This window comes from Aquarana catesbeiana, linkage group LG03 (assembly GCF_042186555.1).
Source record: "Aquarana catesbeiana isolate 2022-GZ linkage group LG03, ASM4218655v1, whole genome shotgun sequence".
Taxonomy (NCBI): Eukaryota; Metazoa; Chordata; class Amphibia; order Anura; family Ranidae; genus Aquarana; species Aquarana catesbeiana.
This window is the reverse complement of record NC_133326.1, coordinates 633,689,956-633,715,952: the sequence shown is the minus strand read 5'-3', so window position 1 is coordinate 633,715,952 and position 25,997 is coordinate 633,689,956. Positions and strand designations below refer to the sequence as shown.

At 42.0% G+C, this 25,997-nt stretch overlaps 1 protein-coding gene across 3 annotated transcripts in view; it reads left to right on the top strand.

Annotated features, from left to right (window-relative positions):
* The window catches only part of LOC141133238 (adhesion G protein-coupled receptor E3-like), a 133,419-nt gene that overhangs the window by 73,837 nt on the left and 33,585 nt on the right, over window positions 1–25,997 (top strand). For 2 of the 3 annotated variants that reach the window (XM_073622495.1, XM_073622494.1), the window contains 5 exons: window positions 587–736; window positions 3,974–4,108; window positions 9,194–9,258; window positions 10,438–10,521; window positions 25,224–25,392. In XM_073622495.1, the coding sequence (XP_073478596.1) occupies window positions 587–736; window positions 3,974–4,108; window positions 9,194–9,258; window positions 10,438–10,521; window positions 25,224–25,392 (603 nt within the window). The remainder of the gene's footprint in view (window positions 1–586; window positions 737–3,973; window positions 4,109–9,193; window positions 9,259–10,437; window positions 10,522–25,223; window positions 25,393–25,997) is intronic. The other variant, XM_073622496.1, reaches the window with a different exon arrangement.

The following is a 25,997-nucleotide window of genomic DNA, read 5'->3' as shown; positions in this document are numbered from 1 at the left end:
GAAAACCTCATACAAAGTAATACTGTATATAATGACATAGAGAGAAACTCTGACCCATTCACTTGTGTATCTAAATTTCAGCTTGAGAGTCAATAAGGAAACTCTGGAAATCATGTAAAAATAAACCGAAAGCGCCACTTGCTGACTGCATATGAAATTACAAAATAGTAATTTAAAGAGGGAGTCCACCTAAAAAAAAAAATATTAAAAGCCAGCAGCTACAAATACTGTAGCTGCTGACTTTTAATAAATGGCCACTTACCTGTCCCAGGGTCCAGCGATGTCGGCAGCCGACGCCGATCACTCGCTCGACTCTCGGCAGCTGCCGCTGCCATCCTAGGTGAGGGAATCAGGAAGTGAAGCATTGCGGCTACACTTCCCGGTTCCCTACTGCGCAGGCGCGAGTCGCGCTGCGCGTCGTAACTGGTCCCCGCTATCTCCTTTTTTGTCCTGCTCATAATTAATAAAGGGAATATATACAAAACCACTACATGGTCTTTTTAAAAGTTCATATTATGGATAACTTGCATCAACAGACCTTTTAATTGCAATTCTCAAATTACTAGTAAAAACCTTTGTTCATCAGGCCTAACCCTCACCTCTGTGCAAACAACACAAACGACACCAAGTGTAGAGATGAATACAACAGCAGCCCTTACATCAAGGTCATCAACTTTACATGTCACTTCTCAAAAACCCTCAACGTCCCCACAGCAGCCACAGACAACACAGACAGGTGAGCAGTTCATTACCTCTTCTTCTGTAATATACCATGGTGGTAGCTCAAAGTATAACTCCATCATTATCCTTTATTTCCATTACATTAAATATGTAGAGTAAGTCATGGGAAGCAAAAAGACAATATAACCAGTAAAATTTTGATGACGGGGCTAAAGCAAATCTAAAAGCATTGTATCAAGACAAGGTGAAGTACAGCATTGACTTCCTAAAGCATATCTACACCTAAGAACCAAAATGTATTGTACTGCAGCTCACCACTGTTTAGATGTTCTGGCTGTATTAATTTCTCTCAAAGCCAGAGGGAATTTTCTCTTGGACAGTTGTCATCAGCACAGGCATTTCTACAGACATATTTCCCTACTCCTTTTTTTGTGACAACTCAAAAATGTGTCAGGTCAGAGTCCTGATCTCAAACTGATAGAACACCTTTGGGATGAATTGGAGCAGAGACTGCAAGCGAGGCCTTTTATAGTAGGTGAGGTCGAAAAAAGACACATTTTAATGAGTGGCCACGAGTCTTGTTAAACTCCCTTTTGTAAAAAAGTTTTATCCCTATTGTGGGGTCACCAGTATGGTATTTGTATATTGAAATCATATTCCCTCTCAAGTGTCTCTTCTCCAGCGAGAATAAGTTCAGTGCTCGCAACCTTTCCTCATAACTATTATCCTCCAGACCCTTTATTAGCTTTGTTGCCCTTCTTTGTACTCGCTCCATTTCCAGTACATCCTTCCTAAGGACTGGTGCCCAGAACTGGACAGCATACTCTAGGTGCGGCCAGACCAGAGTCTTGTAAAGTGGGAGAATTATCATTTTATCTCTGGAATTAATCCCCTTTTTAATGCATGCCAGTATTCTGTTTGCTTTGTTAGCAGCAGTTTGGCATTGCATGCCATTGCTGAGCCTATCATCTACTAGGACCCCCAGGTCCTTTTCCATCCTAGATTCCCCCAGAGGTTTTCCCCCCAGTGTATAGATTGCATTCATATTTTTGCCACCCAAATGCATTATTTTACATTTTTCTACATTGAAACTCATTTGCCATGTATTTGCCCACTCCATTAATTTGTTCAGATCTTTTTGCAAGGTTTCCACATCCTGCGGAGAAGTTATTGCCCTGCTTAGCTTAGTATCATCCGCAAATACAGAGATTGAACTGTTTACCCCATCCTCCAGATCGCTGGTCCCAGCACAGAACCCTGGGGGACCCCACTACCCACCCCTGACCATTCTGAGTACTCCCCATTTATCACCACCCTCTGAATTGGCCCTTATAGCTAGTTTTCTATACATGTACTCACCCTATGGTCCATGGCAACGGACCTTATTTTGTACAGTAAACGTTTATGGGGAACTGTGTCAAATGCTTTTGCAAAATCCAGATATACCATGTCTACGGGCCTTTCTTTATCTAGATGGCAACTCAACTCCTCATAGAAAGTTAATAGATTGGTTTGACAAGAATGATTCTTCATGAATCCATGCTGATTACTGCTAATGATACCGTTCTCATTACTAAAATCTTGTTTATAGTCCCTTATCATCCCCCCCAAGAGATTACATACTATGGATGCTAGGCTAACTGGTCTGTAATTCCAAGGGATGTATTTTGGGCCCTTTTTAAATATTGGTGCTAGATTGGCTTTTCTCCAATCAGCTGTTACCATTCCAGTCAGTAGACTGTCAGTAAAAATTAGGAATAATGGTCTGACAATTACTTGACTGAGTTCCCTAAGTACCCTCGGGTGCAAGCCATCCAGTCCTGGTGATTTATTAATACATTTCTTGTTGCATTCTTTATAAAGTCTGAATGCTGATGATGATCCCTCAACCCTGTATTTTTTGAAGGCCTTCTCCTTTGCTTTTATATGTATTTTTACATTACATTGTATTTTTACATTGGCGTTAAGCCATCCAGGACTTTTGTTCGCTCTTTTAAATTTATTACCCAATGGTATGCATTCGCTAATGCCCTTATTTAATATGCTCTTAAAGCAAACCCATCTCTCCTCTGTGTTCTTTGTTCCTAAGATTTTATCCCAGTTTATGCCTTCTAGCAAGGTTTGTAGTTTAGGGAAGTTGGCTCTTTTGAAATTCAGTGTCTTTGTATTCCCCTTATGTTTCCTATTTGTGTGATTTATACTGAAGCCAATTGACCTGTGATCGCTGTTACCTAAATTGCCCTGTATTTCCACATCCGTGATCAGGTCCGTATTGTTGGTAATCAGTAGATCCAGTAACGGTTTTTTTCTAGTTGGTGCATCTACCATCTGACTCATAAAATTGTCCTGCAAGACATTTAGGACCTGGCGAGCCTTAGATGAATGCGTGGTTCCCTCCGCCCAGTCTATGTCTGGATAATTAAAATTTCCCATCATGGTAACACTTCCCATCCTTGCTGCTAATCCAAATTGTGATAGGAGATCTGTCTCCCCTTCCTCCCTCAGATTAGGGGGCCTATAGCATACTCCCAATATTATTTTCCCCTTAGCTTCATCCCTTTGGAGCTCTACCCATAAGGATTCCACCTCCTCCCTATCTCCCTTAGTGATGTCATCTCTCACATTCACTTGTACATTATTCTTGATATATAGGCATACCCCTCACCCTTTTTTACCCTCTCTATCCTTGTGATAAAGGGAATAACCTTGAATGGTTGCCAGCCAATCATGAGAGCTGTTGAACCAGGTCTCTGAAATTCTCACAAAATCCAAATCCTCCCCGTACAACAGTATCTCTATTTCACCCATCTTGTCCGCCAGGCTCCTGGCATTGGTGAACATACAACGTAGTTTAGGCGGGTCGCATATTATCCAATTATTGGGTGTTTTCCGAGTTTGCAACTAGGCCTGATCTCACAAATGCGCTTCTGGAAGAATGGTCAAACATTCCCATAGACACACTCCTAAACCTTTTGGACAGCCTTCCCAGAAGAGTTGAAGTTGTTATAGCTGCAAAGGGTGGGCCAACTCAGTCTTGAACCCTACATACTAAGACTAAGATGCCATTAAAGTTCATGTGCGTGTAAAGGCAGATGTCCCAATACTTTTGGCAATATAGTGTATGTTGCTGCACATGCATTGTTTGTTTTCATCAATTGTTTTTTAATTAATAAAGGGAATATATACAAAACCACTACATGATATTTCTGAAAGTTCATAATATGGATAACTTGCATCAACAGACCTTTTAATTGCAATTCTCAAATTACTAGTAAAAATCTTTGTTCATCAGGCCTAACCCTCACCTCTGTGCAAACAGCACAAACGACACCAAGTGTAGAGATGAATACAACAGCAGTCCTTACATCAAGGCCATCAACTCAAAAACCCTCAACATCCCCACAGCAGCCACAGACAACACAGACAGGTGAGCAGTTCATTACCTCTTCTTCTGTAATATGCCATGGTGGTAGCTCAAAGTATAACTCCATCATTATCCATTTCCATTGCATTAAATATATAGAGTAAGTCTTGGGAAGCAACAAGACAGTATAACCAGTCTAATTTTGATGACGGGGCTAAAGCAAATCAAAAAGCCCTTTATCAAGACAAGGTGAAGTACAGCATTGACTTCTTAAAGCATAGCTACATAGCTACATAGCTAGAACCAAAATATATTGTACTGCAGCTCACCACTGTTTAGATGTTCTGGCTGTATTAATTTCTCTCAAAGCCAGAGGGAATTTTCTCTTGGACAGTTGTCATCAGCACAGGCATATCTACAGACATAATTCCCTACTCCTTTTTTTGTGACAACTCGAAAACATGTCAGGTCAGAGTCCTGAACTCAACCCGATAGAACACCTTTGGGATGGATTGAAGCGGAGACTGCGAACCAGGCCTTCTCGACCAACATCAGTGCCTGATCTCACAAATGCGCTTCTGGAAGAATGGTCAAACATTCCCATAGACGCACTCCTAAACCTTGTGGACAGCCTTTCCAGAAGAGTTGAAGCTGGTATAGCTGAAAAGGGTGGGCCAACTCAATCTTGAACCCTACGGACTAAGACTGGAATGCCATTAAAGCTCATGTGCATGTGAAGGCAGGTGTCCCAATACTTTTGCCAATATAGTGTATGTTGCTGCACATGCTACTGTAAATTCAAAAAGTTTCTTTTTATTATTTCCTGCTTTCAATTAAATTATATCTGGTGATGCTGCTACCAAGGTGTATCTCCTGCTACTTCCTTTCCTAGGGTGACAACGCTTACTCAAATCAACTGTGGCATTGTCATGCTCTCAAGTTATACTGCAAACAGTTGTGCCAATGCGCAGTGCAGTGGGATGTTGCAGTGCAGGCCCTGCTGTAAAACGGTGATGTTCATTACCTGTTTGATTGCACTTGTTCCTAGGAAGAGAACACATGAACAAAGAAAGGGGGAAGCTATATTTTTTAACACATAGATGTAGCACACCCCCTAAGGAGCCGTTGGTTTACTGGACCCTCTGAAATTTGTTTCCTTCTCAGGTTAGCCCGTACCGCTTTGGCACACCTCTCAATAGAATGGACAACACCAGATTCGATAAACACTCTCTGTATTAGAAATAAATCAGTCAAGTAAGGCAAGATGACACAATCTGTGACCAGAATGAGATAACACCAATTCCTATACAGAGTACTTCTACACCAAATTTGTATGCAAAAGTAACTGCGCTCAGGTTTTACTACTCAGCTTAACCTATAACAGAATCACATAGAGTGTCAAAAGGACAGCCCGAACACGGATAGTATAAACCCACGGAAGCTATGCTGCCTTCTGGAGTGACTCTGCTAGATCCAAGTCTGCCACCAGGATTTCACTATTCCAGGAAGGTAGAAATTGACAAAATCTATACAAAATACTATGAGTCAGAATGGGAAACAGTCTTGGGGCCCTTACAGTGGTGCACTGATGGTGATATTGGGTGTCTTCTGGCTGCTTCCGGTTCCGGAGGGCAGAATATTGAGGAGGGGCTTTGGTAGAAATAACTTGCAGAAAATGCTGAAACAGTAGTGAAAAAAGCATACAACAAGTTTGAGGAAAAGTTAAAGTGGTTATGGGTCAATGGGAAAAATCCTGAATAGGTGGTATGGCAATGCTCATTGGTTTGCTAAGTGAGCGAGACTGTGTGGGTGATTTACAAAAGCCATGCGCCATCCGTAGAGGTACACGGCGAGGCGCAACGCACATTTCCATATTTACGAAATGGTGCTCCGGTAACTCCCAATTCTAGAGGCATAATAATGGTCTAGCACAGGGGTCTTCAAACTACGGCCCTCCAGTTGTTCAGGAACGATAATTCCCATCATGCCTAGTCATGTCTGTGAATGTCAGAGTTTTACAATGCCTCATAGGATGTGTAGTTCTGCAACAGCTGGAGAGCCGTAGTTTGAAGATTCCTTATCACTTTAGCACAGTGGTCATCAACTCTGTCCTCAGGGCCCACTAACAGGCCAGGTTTGCAAGATAACTGAAATACATCACAGGTGATATCATTTGCTGCTCAGTGATTGCAGTATTCCAGTCTGCATCTCCCCAAGGTAATACATAAAACCTGGCCTGTTAGTGGGCCCTGAGGACAGGGTTGATGACCACTGCTCTAGCATGTCTTGAAAAAAGGTGGTTTTTCATGTGCCTTGTATAATACCCAAGAAATATAGTTAGGGAAATACAAGTGGGTCATGGCACATCTACATTCCAAATTTGGCACTTAAGATGGTCATGCACTATTCAATCTGATTGGCCAATCTCTGCTCAACTCGATATTTAGGCAAAATAGGTAATAGGAAGACACACTTGAACAATTAATTCAAAATATAGGAAACCAAACAGGCTGTCATGGTTATGCAATAGAGTTTGTCTGTCAGCTTACCTGTCTCCATGTGTTCATCTCTAGACACCAGCTGACCCTCACCTGACTGCTTTTGTAAACTCTCCTCTAGCATGGCTCCACCCCAGCTCCTATCAGGGAAAGCTATATTAACCTGTGCACTGCAAGCCAGCAGTGCTGATCAACCATTGTGTATTAGCTTTCGTGTGTACTTGCTGTGTTGCCTACGTCTGATTCCAGTTACCGACTTTGGCCTGTTCTTAACTATTCCTGTCTGCTTGTGACCCTGACCTTTGGCGTGTCCCCGACCATCCCTGTTTGCCTGTGACCCTGAACCTTGGTGTGAACTCTGTTGTCCTTGTCTGCTTGTGGCCCCGACCTTGGCTTGTCCCTTACTTTCCTTGTTGTTCCAGCCTGCTGCCTCCTTCCTCTTCTCCTGTAGTCTACCGTGAGCGTGAGCTGTGAGACCCTGGGGGCCGCGACCTGGAGCCAGACTGCAGCGCAGTCCATCCTCACCACTAGAGGCTCTGGTGAACACCTGCTGGCTCTGGGGAATCTATGCTCTAGCTCCCAGTGGGATCTGTGTCAGTGATCCAGTAGACCTGCTTCCTGAACCTCCCAGGGTTCAATCCGCAGCAGTCAGTCCTAGGGTCCACTACCTAGCGGTGCACTTCTGACTCCTACAGAATGCATCTGTCACCTAGCCTCAAGGTGACCTGACACAGGCTCTTGCACTAAATCTAATTTATTTAAGATCTAAATGTGATTGCAATGTATGGTCACCTTTCAAGATCAAGATCTGAAAATATTAATTTATTGGGTTCAGAAACCCTTCTCTGTTCTTTGTAATGTATTGAAAGATTTGGGTAAAAAAATAAAAATAACACATTTTAAAGATACCGTATTTATCGGCGTATAACACGCGCCGGCGTATAACACGCACCCCAAGTTTAGGAGGGAATTTTAAGGAAAAAACTTTTAGGAGGGAAGTTTAAGGAAAAAAAACTTACATTAAAATGCCCATCAATGCAGCCTTATCGTGTCCATCTGCAGCCTTGTCAGTGTCATTGCAGCCTTTTCAGTGTCAGTGCAGCTTTGCAGTGTCCATTGCAGCCTTGTCAGTGCAGCCTTGTCACTGCAGCCTTGTCACTGCAGCTTTGCCCCAGTGCAGCCTTGTCAGTGCAGCTTTGCCCCAGTGCAACCTTGTCAGTGCAGCTTTGCCCCAGTGGTCAGTGCAGCCTTGTCATTTCAGCCTTGCCCCCAGTGTCCATTACAGGCTTGGACAGATCGCCACAGACATACACATAGCATGTAGATTTAAATATGGCGCCGTGGAGTTCGCAGGGACTCGGCAGAGCTGAACGAGCGCCACCGAGATCACAGTGACTGGGCGGAGCTGAGATACACATAGCCGAGTGTTCTCGGCACCGCTCACAGTCACGCCCAGTCCCGCCCTATGATGGACATAACACAGGTCCAATGGCGGGACTGGGCGTGACTGTGAGCAGTGCCGAGAAGAGCCGAGTACACTCGGCTATGTGTATCTCGGCTCCGCCCAGTCACTGTGATCTCGGCGGCGCTCGTTCTGCTCCGCCGAGTCCCTGCGAACTCCGCGGTGCCATATTTAAATCTACGTGCTACACGCTCCGATCTATCACAATTAGCGGGGATCGGCGTATAACACGCACCCATGATTTTCCCCTGATTTTAAGGGGAAAAAAGTGTGTGTTATACGCCGATAAATACGGTATATTATTAGTGATAGGAATGAGATTAACATCAAAAGGGTTAATGAACTAAGTACACCTACTAATTGCCTAACAAGACACATTCAATGAGATGAAATTAACCAATTCTATTGGGCGTGCGCTATTATCAATGAGAAAACCGCAGTTACCCTAGCGCCAGTTGCAGTTTACATATCCGGCTATTTATTATCGTTATTTGCGATTCAATGTGCGTCGGTTTGCACGTTTAATTAATTACTTTTCCGGCTCACCAATTAATGTATGAACTGATGCAGTGCCTTCTTCTTAGTAAATCATCCCCAATGTCTAAGGAACAGAAGGGCAAACTGTGTTGGGCTAAAGCTTCGGTTCCTGCTATAGAGCGTGTTTACTGGGTTGACAACCCTCTCACCAATCCTGCACTTCAGCTGTGGAAGCTGACGGCGGAGGGGCCCCTCGTGGATCGATGGTTTGAGCTCCGGTAAACCTGCTCTGTACTGCTGGAGATTTATTGTCCTTAAAGGGTTCCTGTGCCAGCTGGCTATATAGATATGATCTTGTTTTACGTTAAAACATCTGCTGTACTTACCTCCCCTCCAGCAATGTGACATCAGCAAGCTTCTTTTGCAGCTGTTGACATCTTTACCCAGTCTTCTTCTAGGTTCGATGTCTTTGGCCATTTTGATCAACTGCCATGGGATGACATAACTCCTTTGTTTGTTTATTTAGCAGAAGAGGATGTGGCAGACAGAAGATGAGCTTTTACTGCAGAAGAAACATAGAGAATCTCTTCTTCAATAAAAGCTTACCTGCCAGCAACTTTTCTCAGCACGGCTATAGTTCCACACAAAAAGGAATGAAGTACTTTTTTGGGAGAGTTTAGCTCACCTTTTGATTCTCTTTTATTATCTCAGATTACAAGGGATGCCATTCACAGTATAGCAATGAGCTAGAGGAATGTAAGAAGTCCATGAACCAGGTGTGTATTGGTTCTGAATGATACTGTAAGGCTAAGTTCATATTTATGTGATGCAGTAATACATGCAAAATTGTGCGCGTTCCCGAAACAAACAAAAATGCACATCTCTTTTTCAGGCACTCAGTGGTGTGAATAATTCTTTATTGCACCCCAGCACACATGGCGGTGCAATTAATTTTTAATGGCACCCCAGGCGCACATTTCTAACTTGTGAGCAAAAATCATACTCCAAAACGCATGGTCACAAAGTACCCATGCGTTTTGGTGTGGGGTGAACTAAAAAACAGTGCTTGCACCTCTTTGGTGCAATTTTTTAAATAAATGGGCTGCCCTAAATGCCTAGCATGAAAATGCAAACGCAGCATCACATCTGCGTAAGTGTAAATTAAGCCTAATGCCGCGCACACACAAGTGGACTTTTCGACCGGACTGGTCCAACGGACCGAGTCCGGCGGACAATTCGACTGTGTGTGGGCTTCATCGGACCTGCAGCTGACTTTTTCGGTTGAAAATCTGCCGAACTTTAGATTTGGAACATGTTTCAAATCTTTCCGACGCACTCGAGTCCGGTCGAAAAGTCTGCTCGTCTGTATGCTAGTCCAACGGACGAAAACCGATGCTACGGCAGCTATTGGCTACTGGCTATCAACTTCCTTATTTTAGTCCGGTCGTACGTCATCACGTATGAATCCGTCGGACTTTGGTGTGATCGTGTGTAGGCAAGTCCGTTTGTTCGCAAAGTCCGTCGGAAGTCCGCCGAGAGACCGTCGGATAGACCGTCAGACCAGTCCGGTCAAAAAGTCCGCTCCTGTGTACGCGGCATAAGATGACCATGGGCAGTCCTGGTGCAGTGCCTTAAGTCTTTTGTGATTTGTGATGCTGGATTCATATGGTGTAATCATTGGTTTCCTCCAACCCAAAAAATGTAATGGTGGGTTTCTGAAACACTCAGAATGTAAATGCGTGTGTTTGTATGACTGCTGGATGGAAGATAAATAAAACAATACACTATATGCTTATTACCCTTTCGTGTTTCACCTTTCCCATTAAAATGTAAAGCCACCCATGACCACTTTATACTCGTTTTATACTTACCATTCCTTGTTTCATTACAACCACCAAAATATGTGATAATATGACATTTATAATATGACATTTATGTTTTTTGTTTTACTATAGGATGCATTTTGCAATTTGTTGAGGCAAAATGCCCGTCTTCAAGAAACTTCATGTCAAAGGAATGACACCAATATTACTGTGCAGGTAAGAAAATATAATATGGTTGTAATAGTCATAAAGCAGATTGAAAGTCAAACATTGACAACAGATCTAATGTTACCTTTAATTTTGCTTTATCACACTAAAATGTTTATCATGTTAAAAACATCACTATAAACGTGCTCAGTATTGAATTGCAGACAATGCACCCTGGATGAAGCACACATCAGAAAGGGAAGGGACTGTAAAGACTGAGTGGAACAGGAGATCAGTATTCAATTGTAAAGCACAGGAGGTAGTGCTTTACCAGTGACCATAATGTTTTATACATACCTCCCAACTTTTTGAGATGGGAACGAGGGACACCTATTAGCAAAAGTATGTAGGCATAGGACACACCCCCTGCCATGCCAACTTAAAGGAGAATTCTACAAAAAAAATGATTGGTGTTTTTTTTTTTTTTTACCACTAGTATTCCTTTATATCGGCTTTTGAAATGTACAAATGCAGCAATTTGGAAATTGGGTGAAAGGTTTAGCACTGGAAAACACTTTTTGAAGGATAAATAGTGCATTTTATATACAATTATATAGATCAGTCCAAAATGAGGGACAAATGAGGAGGAATGAGGGACAGAGGGACTTTGTTGCAAATTAGGGACAGTCCCTCGAAATCATGGACAGTTGGGAGCTATGCTTTATAGCGGCTCTGCTTCTGGGTGCCAACAAAGCTGGGGGATCAGCCATTTGCCACAGTGTCGTCAGCACCGAAAAGGAAATTCTTTAATATAAAAAGGAATATGTGTTAGAGATTCTGTATATAGCCCTACAGAACAAACAGTGCACAGCCCACATATGTTATTATCCTGCTTCTGCCAACAGGAAACTTTATTCAGAGAAAAGAGTTTACCATAGAGCAGCTACAAACTTACAAACACTACCATCTACTGGCTGAAGAATATATCTCTACTGAATACTGTAATGTAGTTGTACAAAAATACACGAACATTGTATTCCAACACCCCCCACTCAACAACTACTGCTTATGTTAATCCCATTTTTTTATCTTAGTTCTTTAAATCTGTTTCTTGTGAGCAGTTTTGTCAAAGCATCTGATCCACATTTGTTTCTTATGGGTTGGAAGTTTTTGTATCTTATCTTATAAATCTGGCTCTGGTTTTAATGCTACGGGGGCAACATAGGACAGACATTTGGCTGGGATGCCTTTATTACTTCTGATGGAATTCCTGATTGAAGCCACTTGTGACACTGATGTGGAATTTCCCTCAGTTGAAAGTGTTTGTATTAGTTCATGAAATTTTGAACACATTGAAGTTTCATCAACATTTCTACTGATGGTTACTTTGTTTATGTCTTGGTGTAGAATTCTGTATCCCTTTTGAGATTCACTGAACTCCACAAGTACAACTTCCTTTGTGGAAGCATGCCATTTTGTATGTTTTTCTTTTGGGATGTGCACAAAGGCTTTGCTTCCAAAAATTTTTAGATGGTTCAAATTCAGGGTCTTTTCCATTCCACAGTTCATATGAAGTTTTTTTGATTTTGGAGATAGCATGCAGATATAATTGCCTCCCCTAATATGTGGTTGGTATATCTACATCAAACAGCATGGTTCTTCCACTCTCACATAGAATACGGTTCATTCTTTCTGCAACCCCATTTTGTTCTAGGTTGTATGGTACAGTAGTTTGAAATATTATGCCATGCTTTCTGAGAATTGCCTGTGTGTTATCGCCTGTATATTCAGCTCCATTGTCTGTGCGTAATACACTCTACATTTTGCCAAATTAGTTGCTTACTTGAGATAAAATACTGTTCAAGTCTCTCTGGTACTTCACTTTTGTTGTGTAACAGTTTAGTATACCTGGAGTAATCATCTATAAAAGTGAGAAAATACCTCTTTCCTGAAGTTGATTTTTCCATTGGGCCACAAAGATTTGAATGAATTGCAGAGGATTTTTACCTCTGCTGTTACTCTGCTTTAAAAAGGTTTTTCTTGTCATTTTTCCTTTTATACAGCTGGTGCATTTCACTGTGTGATTACATGGACTAGTTGTTATTCCACTTGCATAGTCATTCTCACTTAATTTCTTTATTATATCAGTACTTATGTGCCCAAGTTGTCTTTGCCATGTGTGAATGCAGTTTGAATGTTTTTCCATCTTGGCAGTGTTAACCACCTCATTGCAGTTCAGCTGATACAGTTCATCTGTATTTTTAGCCTTTGCAAGTAAGGCATAACCTTTTGTGATGGCACCACTGTCATCTTAGAAGGTCACTACATTACCTTGTTTTATGGGGCTCCTCACTGACAAAAGGTTTCAAGAGCAGGGAAATAGAGGACATTTTTCACAGGTATCTTTCTGGTGATACTTTAGGAAATAAGACAGTAAAGAAAACCGTCTCATTTTCCTTCTGATTCCATTATTTGCCTTTTAGCTGTACTGATTTTTTTAGGTTTTACTCTGTTCAAGGTGAATAAAGACATTTCTGTCATTTGTCATGTGACTCATAGATCTTGAATCAACACACCATGCCTGCGAAGATTGGAAGAAAAATCAGTTTCTTCCTTCACACTTTTGGCCTTTTGTAGTTTAGTTTGTTTTTGCATTCTAGCTTTGCAGGTTCTGCAGTCTGCTTTTAACCACTTCAGCCCTGGAAGATTTGGCTGCTCAATGACCAGAGCACTTTTTACAATTTGGCACTGTGCTGCTTTAACTGGTAATTGCGCGGTCATGCAATGTTGTACCCAAACAATATTTGCATACTTTTTTTTCCCCACAAATAGAGCTTTCTTTTGATGGTATTTGATTGCCTCTGCGATTTTTATTTTTTGCAATATAAATGGAAAAATACCGAAAATTTTGAAAGAAAATTATATTTTCTACTTTTTGTTATAAAAAAATCCAATAAACTAAATTTTATTCATACATTTAGGCCAAAATGTATTCAGCCACATGTGTTTGGTAAAAAAAATGTCAATAAGCGTATATTTATTGGTTTGCGCAAAAGTTATAGCATCTACAAACTAGGGTACATTTTCTGAAATTTACGCAGCTTTTAGTTTATGACTGCCTATCTCGTTTCTTGAGGTGTGAAAATGGCACAGGGATACCACATGTGTGAGACTTTTTGTGAGCCTAGCCGTGTACAGGACCCCAAAAACCAATCACCGCCTGCAGGCTTTCTAAGGGCGTAAAATGGTGATTTCACTTCTTCACTACCTATCACAGTTTTGGAGGCCATGAAATGTCAAGATAACACAAAACCCTCCCAAATGATCCCATTTTGGAAAGAAGACACTTCAAGCTATTTGCTGAGAGGCATGTTGAGTCCATGGAATATTTTATATTTTGCCACAAGTTTCAGGAAAATTTAGTTTTTTTTTTGTTTACACAAAGTTGTCACTAAATTATATATTGTTCAAACATGGCATGGTTATATGTGGAATTACACCCCAAAATACATCCTACTGCTTCTCCTGAGTATGGGGATACCACACATGTGAGACGTTTTGGCAGTCTAACCGTGTACAGGACCCCGAAAACCAATCACCACCTTCAGGCGTAGGGCGTACATTTTTGATTTCACTCCTCACTGCCTATCACAGTTTTGGAGGCCATGAAATGCCCAAATAGCACAACCCCCCCCCCAAATGACCACATTTTGGAAAGTAGACACCCCAAGCTATTTGCTGAGAGGCATGTTGAGTATTTTGCAGATCTCACTTTTTGTCACAAAGTTTTGAAAATTGAAAAAAAAAATATTTTCTTTCTTCAATTTCAAAAACAAAGATAGAGCTGCAAAATACTCACCATGCCTCTTAGCAAATACCTTGGGGTGTCTACTTTCCAAAATGTGGGGGTTTTGTGCTATCTTGACATTTCAGGACCTCGGTAACTGTGATAGGTAGTGAGAAAGTGAAATCATCATTTTACGTCCTTAGAAAGCCTGAAGACGGTGATTGGTTTTTGGGGTCCTGTACACGGCTAGGCTCCCAAAAAGTCTCACACTTGTGGTATCCCCATAGTCAGGAGAAGCAGCTGAATGTATTTCGGGGTGAAATTCCACATATGCCCATAGCATGTTTGAAAAATATAAAATATTCCGTGAACTCAACATGCCTACCAGCAAATAGCTTGGGGTGTCTAATTTCCAAAAAGGGAAATTTGGGGGGGGGGGGTTTGAAGTGTACTGGCATTTTATGCACAAAATTAGAAGCTTATAACACATCACTCACACTCTTCTAACCACTTGAAGACAAAGCCCTTTCTGACACTTTTTGTTTACATGAAAAAATATATTTTTTTTTGCTAGAAAATTACTTTGAACCCCCAAACATTATATATTATATTCAAAGACAATTTAAAAAAAACTAAACAGTTTTTTTATATTTAATGCACTAAAAAACACTATATTGCACAAATGTTTGATGTACTAAAAAAGATGAGCTTATGCCGAGTACATGGATACCAAACACGACATGCTTTAAAATTGTGCACAAACGTGCAGTGGCGACAAACTACATACATTTTTAAAAGTATTTAAAATCCTTTACAGGTTACCACTTTAGATTTACAGAGGAGGTCTACTGCTAAAATTACTGCCCTCAATCTGACCTTCGCGGTGATACCTCACATGCATGGTGCAATTGCTGTTTACATATGACACCAGACCGACGCTTGCTTTCGCCTTTGCGTGTGAGCATGAGGTTGCAGGGGTGCTTTTTTTTTTTTTTTTTCTTATTAAATTTTGCTTTTTATTTTATTTTTAAACTGCTCCTTTCATTTTTAAAAGTAATGTAAATATCCCCTATGATAGCAATAGGTAGTGACAGGTACTCTTTTTTGAAAAAAAAGGGGTCTATTAGACCCTAGATCTCTCCTGTGCCCTCAAAGCATCTGACCACACCAAGATTGGTGTGATAAAATGCTTTCCCAATTTCCCAATGGCGCTGTTTATATCCGGCGAAACCATGAAGTGCTCATAGCTTCTGGTTTCTTAGGCCATAGAGATGATTGGAGCCATTCTGGTCTCCGATCAGCTCTATGCTCAGCTGGCAGAACCACCAGCTGCATTCTCGGGTTCCCTGTTGGGACAGGAAAGCCCGAGAAAACCATGGAAGACGGTGGGGGGGACATTCCCTCCCACTGCTTGTAAAAGCAGTCTAGAGGCTAATAAGCCACTAGGATTACTTTTACATGAAAGCCGACCGCTGTCTGAAAAGAATGATACCAAGATGATACCTAAACCTGCAGGCATCATTCTGGTATAACCACTCAAAGTCCAGCAACATACCAGTACGTTGCTGGTCCTTGTTGGGCAAATATTGTAATGTTCTTTTTTTCATGCAGCATGTGCGCTGAATGAAAAAAAGAGATTGATCGGTGGGTATGCCCACCATTAGAATACCACCCTTCACCCACCCACTTCTAATGATGGGCATACATGCACCATTTTTTTTTTAACTGTGGTGGTGAAATCACCTCCTATAGCGCTGGAGTCGCTGATTTACGTATCGTGAGAGCAAACGCTGTTGCTGTCAAGATAAATAAATCAGTGCTGTAGCTGAATGGCGTACCTGCTAAGCAAATGATGGTTAACAATAAAACAAAGTAACATTACAGTATAACAGTAAGACTTACCATACCTGCAAAGCAAATACAATAAAACATAGTAAAAATAAACAATTTTTTAACGCAATATGTGCCTAAAAAATATATGCCGAAGCAGGGGGGTAATCTGCCCCTAATGTTAGGAGCAAATCGCTCCTCCACCCCTGCCCCATGCTTCAGCATATATGCACTTTTTTTTTAACTGTGGTGCTGAAATCACCTCCTACAGCTCTGGAGTCATGGCTTTACGTATCGTGGGAGCAAACGCTGTTGCTGTCAGAATAAATAAACCCATGCTGCAGCTGAATGGCGTACCTGCTGAGCAAATGATGGTTAACAATAAAACAAAGTAACATTACAGTACAGTATAACAGTAAGACATACCATATCTGCAATGCAAATACAATAAAACATAGTAAAAATAAAACATTACAGGAACAACAGAGAGAGAACAATAGATATAGAACAATAGAGAGTGAATAATAGAGCGAACATAAGAGAGAGAACAATAGAGAGAGATGAAAAATAAAACCACAGCTATTTTTGGCTTTTTTATTTTTTTGTGTTTTGTTTTGTTTTTGCACTTTTATATAAACTGTAAACTTTAAACGTTGCAGATTAGGGTCTCTCAAAATGTGATGGCCATCTCATCTTTCGAGACCCTGTGTAAGTGTGCCCTAGGACTGTGTAGTGCTGTACCCTACGCTAATACTCCACTAGTGTGTGGTAGCGTTTGAAACAGTCACCGATGCAGAGACCAGGTTGGTCAGGACAGGAGGGACAATAAAAGCGGGTGTCACTCCTAAATCTGCGTTTACTGCAGACACAACATCTTCTTTGGGGTGTTCTTTTGGCAGGGGTACCAAGAGGACATACGGAAAATGCCTCTCATGCAGCTGGCTCACTGTATTTGCGTTGGGAAGGTGGGGCATAGCAATGTCTGGAAACAGAAGGGTTGTGACGATCTCTTCCTGGAATTTTAGGAAGGATCCAGTTCGTCCTGAAGCTTTGTATAGCACATAAGCATTCAGCAGAGTCAATTGGAATAAATATACAGACACTTTTTTATACCAGCATCTGGCCTTACGGGCAATTAAGTACGGCGCCAACAACTGGTTGTTGAGGTCCACCGCTGCCATGTTAAGGTTGTATTCGTGGACACAGAGGGGGACTGTCGTATCTGCGTGAAGGGACGACAGAACGAAAACATTACGTGAATCCCTCCACTTCACTGCTAACAAATTATTACATTTCAAGCAGGCTCTCTCCCCCCGTCTAAGTCGGGACTCTACAAGCCGTTGAGGAAGCCATGGCGATTAGATCGCACGGTGCCACATGCGCTGATTCCACAATAAAAAAGGTAACTAAAAAGTGGCAAGTCGCTTGTGTAGTAATTGTCCACATACAAGTGGTACCCCTTTCCGAATAAGGGTGACACCATATCCCACACTATCTTACCAGCGCTCCCTATGTAGTCTGAGCAGTTCTCCGGCTCCACTTGACTATTTCTTCCCTCGTAAGCCATAAAACTGTATGTATAGCTTGTTGTCCTGTCACAGAGCTTATACATCTTGACCCCATATACGGCACGCTTGCTGGGAAGATACTGTTTGATAGACAAGTGGCCAGAAAATGTAATCAGGGACTCATCAACGCAGACAACTTGATTGGGAGTAAAAAAGGCTGCAAACTGCTGGCTGAAGTGGTTTATGAGGGGACAAATTTTGTGGAGCCGATTGTATCCAGGGTCAGACCAAGGACGACAGAGTTCATTGTCATCGAAATGCATGAACCGCAAGATCTGCTCGTATCATATCCTGGCCATGGAGGCATGGGCATATGGTGAATTGGGTCAGTGGACCAATTTGACCGCAACTCACTTTTTTAACTATGCCCATGAGGAGGGATAGGCCCAGGAAGGTCTTAAATTCGGAAACCGTAATAGGTTTCCAATCTCTGGCAAGGGTCAACTGGGGATTAGTGGCAATGAATTGACCAGCATACAAATTGCTTTGCTCCACAATACATCTATAGAGATCTTCCGTGAAAAACAGCGACCAACTGTTTCCACCTGAATTCTGGGTTGGCCAGTGAATGGGGGAAGTAAGGGCGCTGCAGAAGTGGTGGGCTCCCAATTCGGATTGGTAAATGCAGCAGGAAGGGCACTATGGGCTTGATGGGCCTGTGTTTGTCTTCTTCTTGGTGGCTTCGGGACACTAGTTGTGCTAGCCACCTCACCAACTTGAACTGCACTTCTACTAGGCCGCTGGTGCTTGCCAGTTCACCAGAAGGATGAGCGGCACTAGTACTGGCTCTCTGCTCCATACGAGAGCCTTGCGGGTTCTTTCACCTCAACAACAGCAGAAGAACAGGGTCGGGTACGCCTGACCTTGGCAGCGACCACTACTCCGTTGTCAGAGCTATCTGCCAGGGTGCCACTGCTGTCTACTAGTTCATAGTCTCGGCCAGAATCGGACAGATGGGTGACTTCCTCTTCACTCTCATCTGTCAGGCTCAGAAACGTGTAGGCCTTTTCACGTAGGTGGAGATCACGTGACCACATACCGCTCCGTCACTAGATCATTATATGTTCAAGTTGGGGAGCAGCTTGGTTTGGTCATTTACTTACCTTATTTGGCGTGGAGTTCTTCTCTTTTTCTTTTCACTAGTGTACCTTCAATTGGACATTTTGACCTTTAAATTTACTGGTACACTAGTGAGACTCACAGGAAAAAAAAGCACCTGACTGTCAGCGATTGCTTCAAACGCTATCAAAAAAACTGTTAGCGTTCGCAAGGATCAGGCCTGACTCTGCAAATGCTGTAGTTATGTGTTTTTTGTTTTGTAAGTAACATTGATACTGCACTTGGTTGGGCTGGGCGGAGGGGCTAAAAGCAGGTGCTAGCAGTTATCTGGTCTGATCCCGCTAATGCTGCGTTTTTGGGAACCCTAAACTACTGGGGACGCTAGTATAGATCTGATCAGATCAAATATTGATCCGTTCAAATACTATTCTACTAATGGAGGTGTATGGTGTGTGCGTGGGTGTTAGCACTACTGGCACTAATCTGACGCTGCCTGGGGCGACGCAGACACTAATACGTCACCCGTGACACTAATACGGTTATCACTGGTGACAGGGGGTGTCCATGGGGTTAAACCTTTATTAGGGGGTTTAGGGGGGTCCCTAGACCTATCTGGACCTACCACTAAGTACCCTAACGCTGATTATTGTCACAAATGACACCAGTACAATGATCCAAAAAAAAGTATGAACACTGCACTGGGTGACACAGTGACAGGGAGTGAAGGGTTAACTGGGGGGGGGGTGATCGGGGGTGACAAGTGTGCCTATGTGTACTGTGTCAGTGTAGTGTTGGTGCAACTTACTGTGAGATGTCTTCTCTCCTCTCTCTGGAACGGAAAAGAGTTCTACGAGGGGAGATGACATCACTTCCCCTGCCTGTGTTTACACTTACACATGCAGGGGAGGATTTCATTCGCCAGACCTGATCACCAGGTCCAGGCCAGAAATCATTGGCCTGGGCCTGGGGTCTGATCGGTTCTGATGCAAATCGGCTCCTTGCGGCCGCCTAGGGGCTAGACTTACAGCTAAGACGCTTCGCCCAGCCGAGCCAACCTGCTGCAGTATAACTGCGGCGGCTGGTCCGGAACTGGTTAAAAAAACCTTGTTTCCATTGTATTCCAACATTATGAAAAATAAGCATAAATGTATATGTGCATGTCTTTTGAGAAGCTTGCAAAGGACAGATTACCAATTTTGCCTAGAGATACACTTTAATTAATAGGTATGGTAAGTCTTAATGGAATCACATTGTTTTCAAACAACAGTAGAGTTTAAAAATTACCATGGTATATGAGATATAATATTTAGACACACACACTAGTGAATTGTTTGTTATAGTAATCTGTACTCTTGGAACTGATCCTGACTGCTGGATCATCCAGAACTTTCCCACATTACCTCCTGTGCCTGACAACATTAAAGGAGTTGTAAAGCTTCGTGTTTTTTCACCTAAATGCATCCTATGCATTTAGGTGAAAAAACACCTTGCACTCTCCGGCCCTCGAGCCTCCATTTTACTTGCCTGAGCCCCAAATCTCCGTGGGCGCGATCCTGTGTTGCTTTCCCCCAGCTCCTGTAGGCTCTGCATTGGATTATTGATAGCAGCGTAGCTATTGGCTCCCGCTGCTGTCAATCAAATCAATGACGCAGCGCGCTGAGTGTATCATACGGGAGCGCGTCCGCAAGCTAACCCCTTTGGGAGAGCGCTTCCCAGAGGGAGGTTAGCTCTTGCGGGGAGGAGCCGAGACAGCCGCCAAGGGACCCCAGAATAGGAGGATTGGGGCCACTCTGTGCAAAACGAACTGCACAGTGGAGGTAAGAATGACATGTTTGTTTGTTATAAGTAGGTGATAGGTGATATGTCCTAGTAGATACGGCACCTCATCCCTGTTTGAAAAATATTCTAATGAGGAAAGGGGGGGATGGGATTATTGCGGTGCCACCAATAAAGTAGAACAGTTTTATTATAAAAATTTCTTTTTTATTTTAATCATATCAAAAAAGCTAAAAAATGTATATTAGACATACACATATAGAAAATTTCAAAGACAAAAGAGCGTAAATACAATTCAAAGTAATTACCGTCACCAATGATGTTAGACAGTGATCGCTGGTCACTAGTTCACAACTAGTTTCGCCAAAACATTGGCTTCATCAGGGGAATGTACAGATTAACACAAGAGGTAAAAACACAGAAACAAGAAAAAGGGAGTATATCATTAGATTAGGTCCACATAATCTAGTATCGTTGAGGCGAACTGTCATATCGTAAAGTGGTCAAAATACTGTCCAACCCATGTCCCCGCCTCCCAGTCCCCATACCCTGATTATATGCAACAAGAGCACCCACTGGTGCACAGAAGAAATTCACGGCACAGTAATTGGATGCAAGAATCACAAGATTTGTGTATAGCCAAAAGAGCTAGAAAAATAACAAAATAGTGGTATTAGTAATGACCTAGATTTTATATAAATTGGATAACTAAATGACGGATACTTATAACAGATTTGGAGACCTTATTAAATAATGAATATACTAAAGGTGCTTACCAAAAGGTTCAATATAGCTGGAAACAAAAGTGCACACTAGACATGAGATTCCGCCCATATATAGGCTAAGCATTGGAACCTCCCCAACATATCCTTCAGATAGCACCAGCTGGATTAAGTGATCTAAAAATCCAATACAAGTGGAAATGCTGTCAGCATAAAGACCAGCCAGCATGGCTACATATAACAGCGATGGTAAAGATAAGAAAGCTTTGGTGCAAAATGGAAGGGAAGGAGATATAGCGTTATTACCTTTAGCAAGTATCGTCTGGCCACCACACTTATCCCACAGCAGGTAAGTAAAAATTACTGAGATGGCCTGCCTTTTAAAACCCCCACCTGATCAGCATAACACAGGTCAGCCAATCAGGAGCGGACGAGAAGCGGACAGGGCGCATGCACAGTAACCAAGGCCGCCAACCTACACTACCCAGAAAGCCGAGTGTCGATCGCGTCACATGGCAATGTTTACCAGTGACGCGGTCTGTATAGATGTAATTAAGGCATCGGAGCTATCGGGGGGGGGGGGGAGAGATGGAAACCTCACAACCTATCCAAGGAAAGAGGGAAGGAGGCAATTGGATTGGCTTTGGAATGTCTGCGATGGTCCCGGCCGAAGGGATAGGCTGACTGTGAAGTCAGCCCTTGGGCGTCCATGCAGCCAAAGGCTGTAGTGAGAAAAATTCTCAGGCTGGATGGAGGCGAAGCAACCGGGCATACTGGGTCCACATAGCAGATCAAGGGGGGAAAGAACTGGAACGACCAAGGACACAGGCGAGACAGCATATTCAATGGACAGTTATTATCACCAAAACGACCGAAATACGACCCACCAGACAGGGCGCCTACAACAATAGAAATATGGATTAAATACCAGAAATACACTGATTAAAACAATGTTATAATCTAGTGATAGACTCAATATCTTTGATTTCATTTATTTCTACATGGAAAGTGATCATAAATCTCTACTTACTCATCAAATCAATACAAAGTATCAATACATTCCAATGGAAACAAAAATGGAACAATATATAATAAAAAAATTATAATAAATGGAATAATTTTTCATGTAATGAAAGATATGAAAAAACAGAAATTTGTTAGACAACTCAACATCCATTGTTGAACTTAGTATAAAAAACAAACTAGCAGTGGGCACAGGATGAGGGCAGGAAAGGAGGACAAGATTGGTCACCAAACCCTGAGGATCGGATTGACCAAAGGACTGGCCAGGCAGTAGGGGGACAATCGATGGATAGGCCGATTGAACAGCAGGAAAATAGGATGATCAATACAGGCAAATAGATACCATTCTAGAGGAAAGATTTAAAACTGATATATTCATTTAAACCAGGAAATTTTACAGCGTCCAATATATATATCTATCTAGTCTCCATCTGAAGCAAGGTGTTATCGATATTACCACCCCGAGCATGTGGAGGAATATGCTCAAGGGCCGCAAATCTGACAACATCAGGGTCATAGTTATGTTCCATTGCAATATGCCTATTCAGGGCTGTAGTGGTTAAATGCTTGTATAAAGGTGCAATATGATCCTTGATGCGTTTCAAAAATGGACGTTTAGTTTTCCCCACGTAAAAACAACCACATTGACATAGGGCTACGCCAATTGTTTTACAGGTGACTCTATGTCTCAAACGGTGAGTCTTGCCATTTGGAAGAAGGATGTTCCTGGAATTGTAGATGAAAGGACAAAAATCACATACACCACACGAAAAGGTACCAACATTGGAATAATCCAAGGGACCTCGTCTCTCGTGGTGACTGTGAACTAATAGATCTCTCATAGATGGAGCACGCCTATAGGTAATTTCAGGGTATGGTTTGAGGAATTTTTTTATAGTATTGTCGGCCGTCAAAAGTGGCCAGTATTTTTGAAGAATCCCTCTCATCTGACCATGTTGTTTGGAAAATTGAGTAATAATCCTGACAGAAGGATTCGATTTCCGAGGTTTGGTTAGGTGAATAAGATCATGTCTGTTTCGCTTAATGACTCTGTTGAAAGACCTCTTCAGCAAGGAACGGCTGTATCCCCGCAGGTGAAGTCTCTCATACAGGTCACTAGCTGCCAGATGAAAATCTGAATCCTGAGTGCAATTTCTTCTGAGCCTTAGAAATTGGCTATAGGGTATGCTGTCTAATAACGGCTGGGGATGTGCACTAGCTGCATGGAGAATCGTATTGCCCGAGGAGGGCTTACGATATAAAGATAAATGTAAAACACCGTCATTACCTAAATGTATTTTCAAATCCAGAAAGTTTATCTAAGATTGACTACATTCCATTGTAAAACTTAGGTACATTATGTGCATTTTTTAGCTTTTTTGATATGATTAAAATAAAAAAGAAATTTTTATAATAAAACTGTTCTACTTTATTGGTGGCACCGCAGTAATCCCATCCCCCCCTTTTCCTCATTAGAATGTTTGTTTGTTATTTTTTTTTAAAAACAAACAAACCGATACAACCCCTTTAAAAACTAAGTTTACCTTTTCAATAAAATACACTTTGTGGTCAGCCTGCTGGTTGAATGAAAAAAACTACTTCCTGTATTGGCTGCGTAAGAGACTAGCTCCGTCCCGCCCAAAATCTGGGATGCTCTGTGAGTTGAGCTCTCTCTCCAAGCATTACAGGAGCGAGTGCTGTTCCTCATTGAAATCCCACAAGTGCGCAGTGTGCTGAGCTACATGGTTCAGTGGTTTTGGGGTCTGCGTCCACAGGCTTTTGTTTTTGCCAAAACTAATTGTTTCCCTATTGGGGTCAAACAAAATGAAAAATCAGCTTGATGAAGCTTAGAAAGGGAATCAATTGCAAGTCAGAAGGAGGTGAAATACTGGTCGGAATCTCCTATAAAGGAGCTCAGATGGAACTTTCAAACTAATCTCAAATGAAAGCTGAATGCACCTGAAAAGGAGTTCTGCATTCTACATTTGCCCATCGACGGAAGCCCCTATTCTCTCACAGGTTATTCTCATATCTACAGACATCAAATTTGTGGTTTTAGTATGCAGATGTGGTCATACCTCATTACATTAGGCATTTACAGCACTGAAAGAGACTTTCTCACTCTTCTAATGCCAGGGTTTGTTTTCAAACTTTAGGGGCATCTGAAAGCTGATTGTTCCCTTCTTATCCTTACTAGGCGGACCTAGTCCTCTCTGAATATATGTGCTGGGTTTGTCTTATGCAATGATAATGTGGATCTAATGAGACTCTCCCTGGAACTTATCAGCTGTCCTAATATCCAGATAATTTCTAGTATTTTTTACTAATCTTCTAGTAGAAAGATGTTTAAATGGAATAAAACCGGCCATACATGGATCAAAATTCGTCTGGTTTAACAGGGACTGGCCTAATTTCAATCCATGTATGCACGCGGTGCTTGTACAGAAGTTGATCTACTTCCGCACAACTGTCCTGTCATATTTTTGCTGCTCGATCAGTGCTGCCGGCTATATCCGGCAATGCTGATCAGTGTATTCTGATGGTGGGGAAGTCAGAATACAAAGGCACAGTGGGAGGATTTCCCTATCCACCTTGAATGTGTGGATGGGGGAATTGGGTCATTTTGTTTTCTTTCAACCAAAAACTAATAATCTATGGGCTGCTTATTTGTTTATTCTATTATATTGAGTCTACAGCTGTCTGCAAACATTAGACAGTGGCTGACCAAGCATGTGTGACCCCCCAGCTGCCAAAGATCTTTGTGCAAACATTACCTATGTCAGAACAAGCAGTTTTGATTGGCAAAGAAAGTCTAGCCCGGCCAATTTTCATTTTCCTGAACAGGCGCAGCCAAGGTTGTGGAAGTGCCCACAAATTTAAGAAAGTCCTCTTTTCTGATTATAAATGACCTGGTTGGGCAAATACTCTCTTTAGATGTAGATGTAGATTTCTGTAGACTCCTGTTTCTGTATGTCTTTCATTGCCTTTCACGTTTTATTTTCATAGCAAGTTGCTAAAGAGTTCACAGAAATTCTTAACCACACGATCTTGAACAATATGACTGCTTCTGACCTACGTTCAGCTGTCTCCTCCATAGTGGAGACTGTGGAGACCTCACTGTTGGTAACATTTTCAAAACACCCTAAGAATCAAAACATCAGTACGCCCGAGCTGGGTAAGTGGATGGACACAATAGCTTCAAAGGTCTATTAAACTGGTTGCTGATGTCACTGTATAGACAGCAAATATGCTTTACAATATCATACACTCAAGACTTTTACATCATACAGCTTCTAACACCATTTATCATTTGGTATTGCACATACATAACTATGGGCAATCACTGAAAGCCTGTCACCAACCTAAAAAAATGCAGGTAAAGCACGCAATAGTCAAGCATTGAAAATTATTACTTACAGTGTTCTTCCTTCCACATTCAATACTTCCTTCTTTTAACCCTATTACCATAGGTATTTTTTTTTCTAATGCACACCTAACCACCCGCCCCCTGGACCCTGTTCCCTCACAACTACTATGATCACCCTCTTGCACTAGAATACACTCTCTAGCTCACATCTTCAATTTTTCCCTCTCTAATGGCATCATCCCCAACCCTCTAAAACATGCATTAGTCATTCCCATACTTAAAAAGCCCTTGCTGGACCCACCAATTTTAACAACCTAAGACCCATCTCCTTTCCCCGTTTACCTCCAAGGTCTTAGAACCCATTTGACCCATTTCAGTCTGAATTTTGCCCTCAATACTCCAAAGCATTGCTC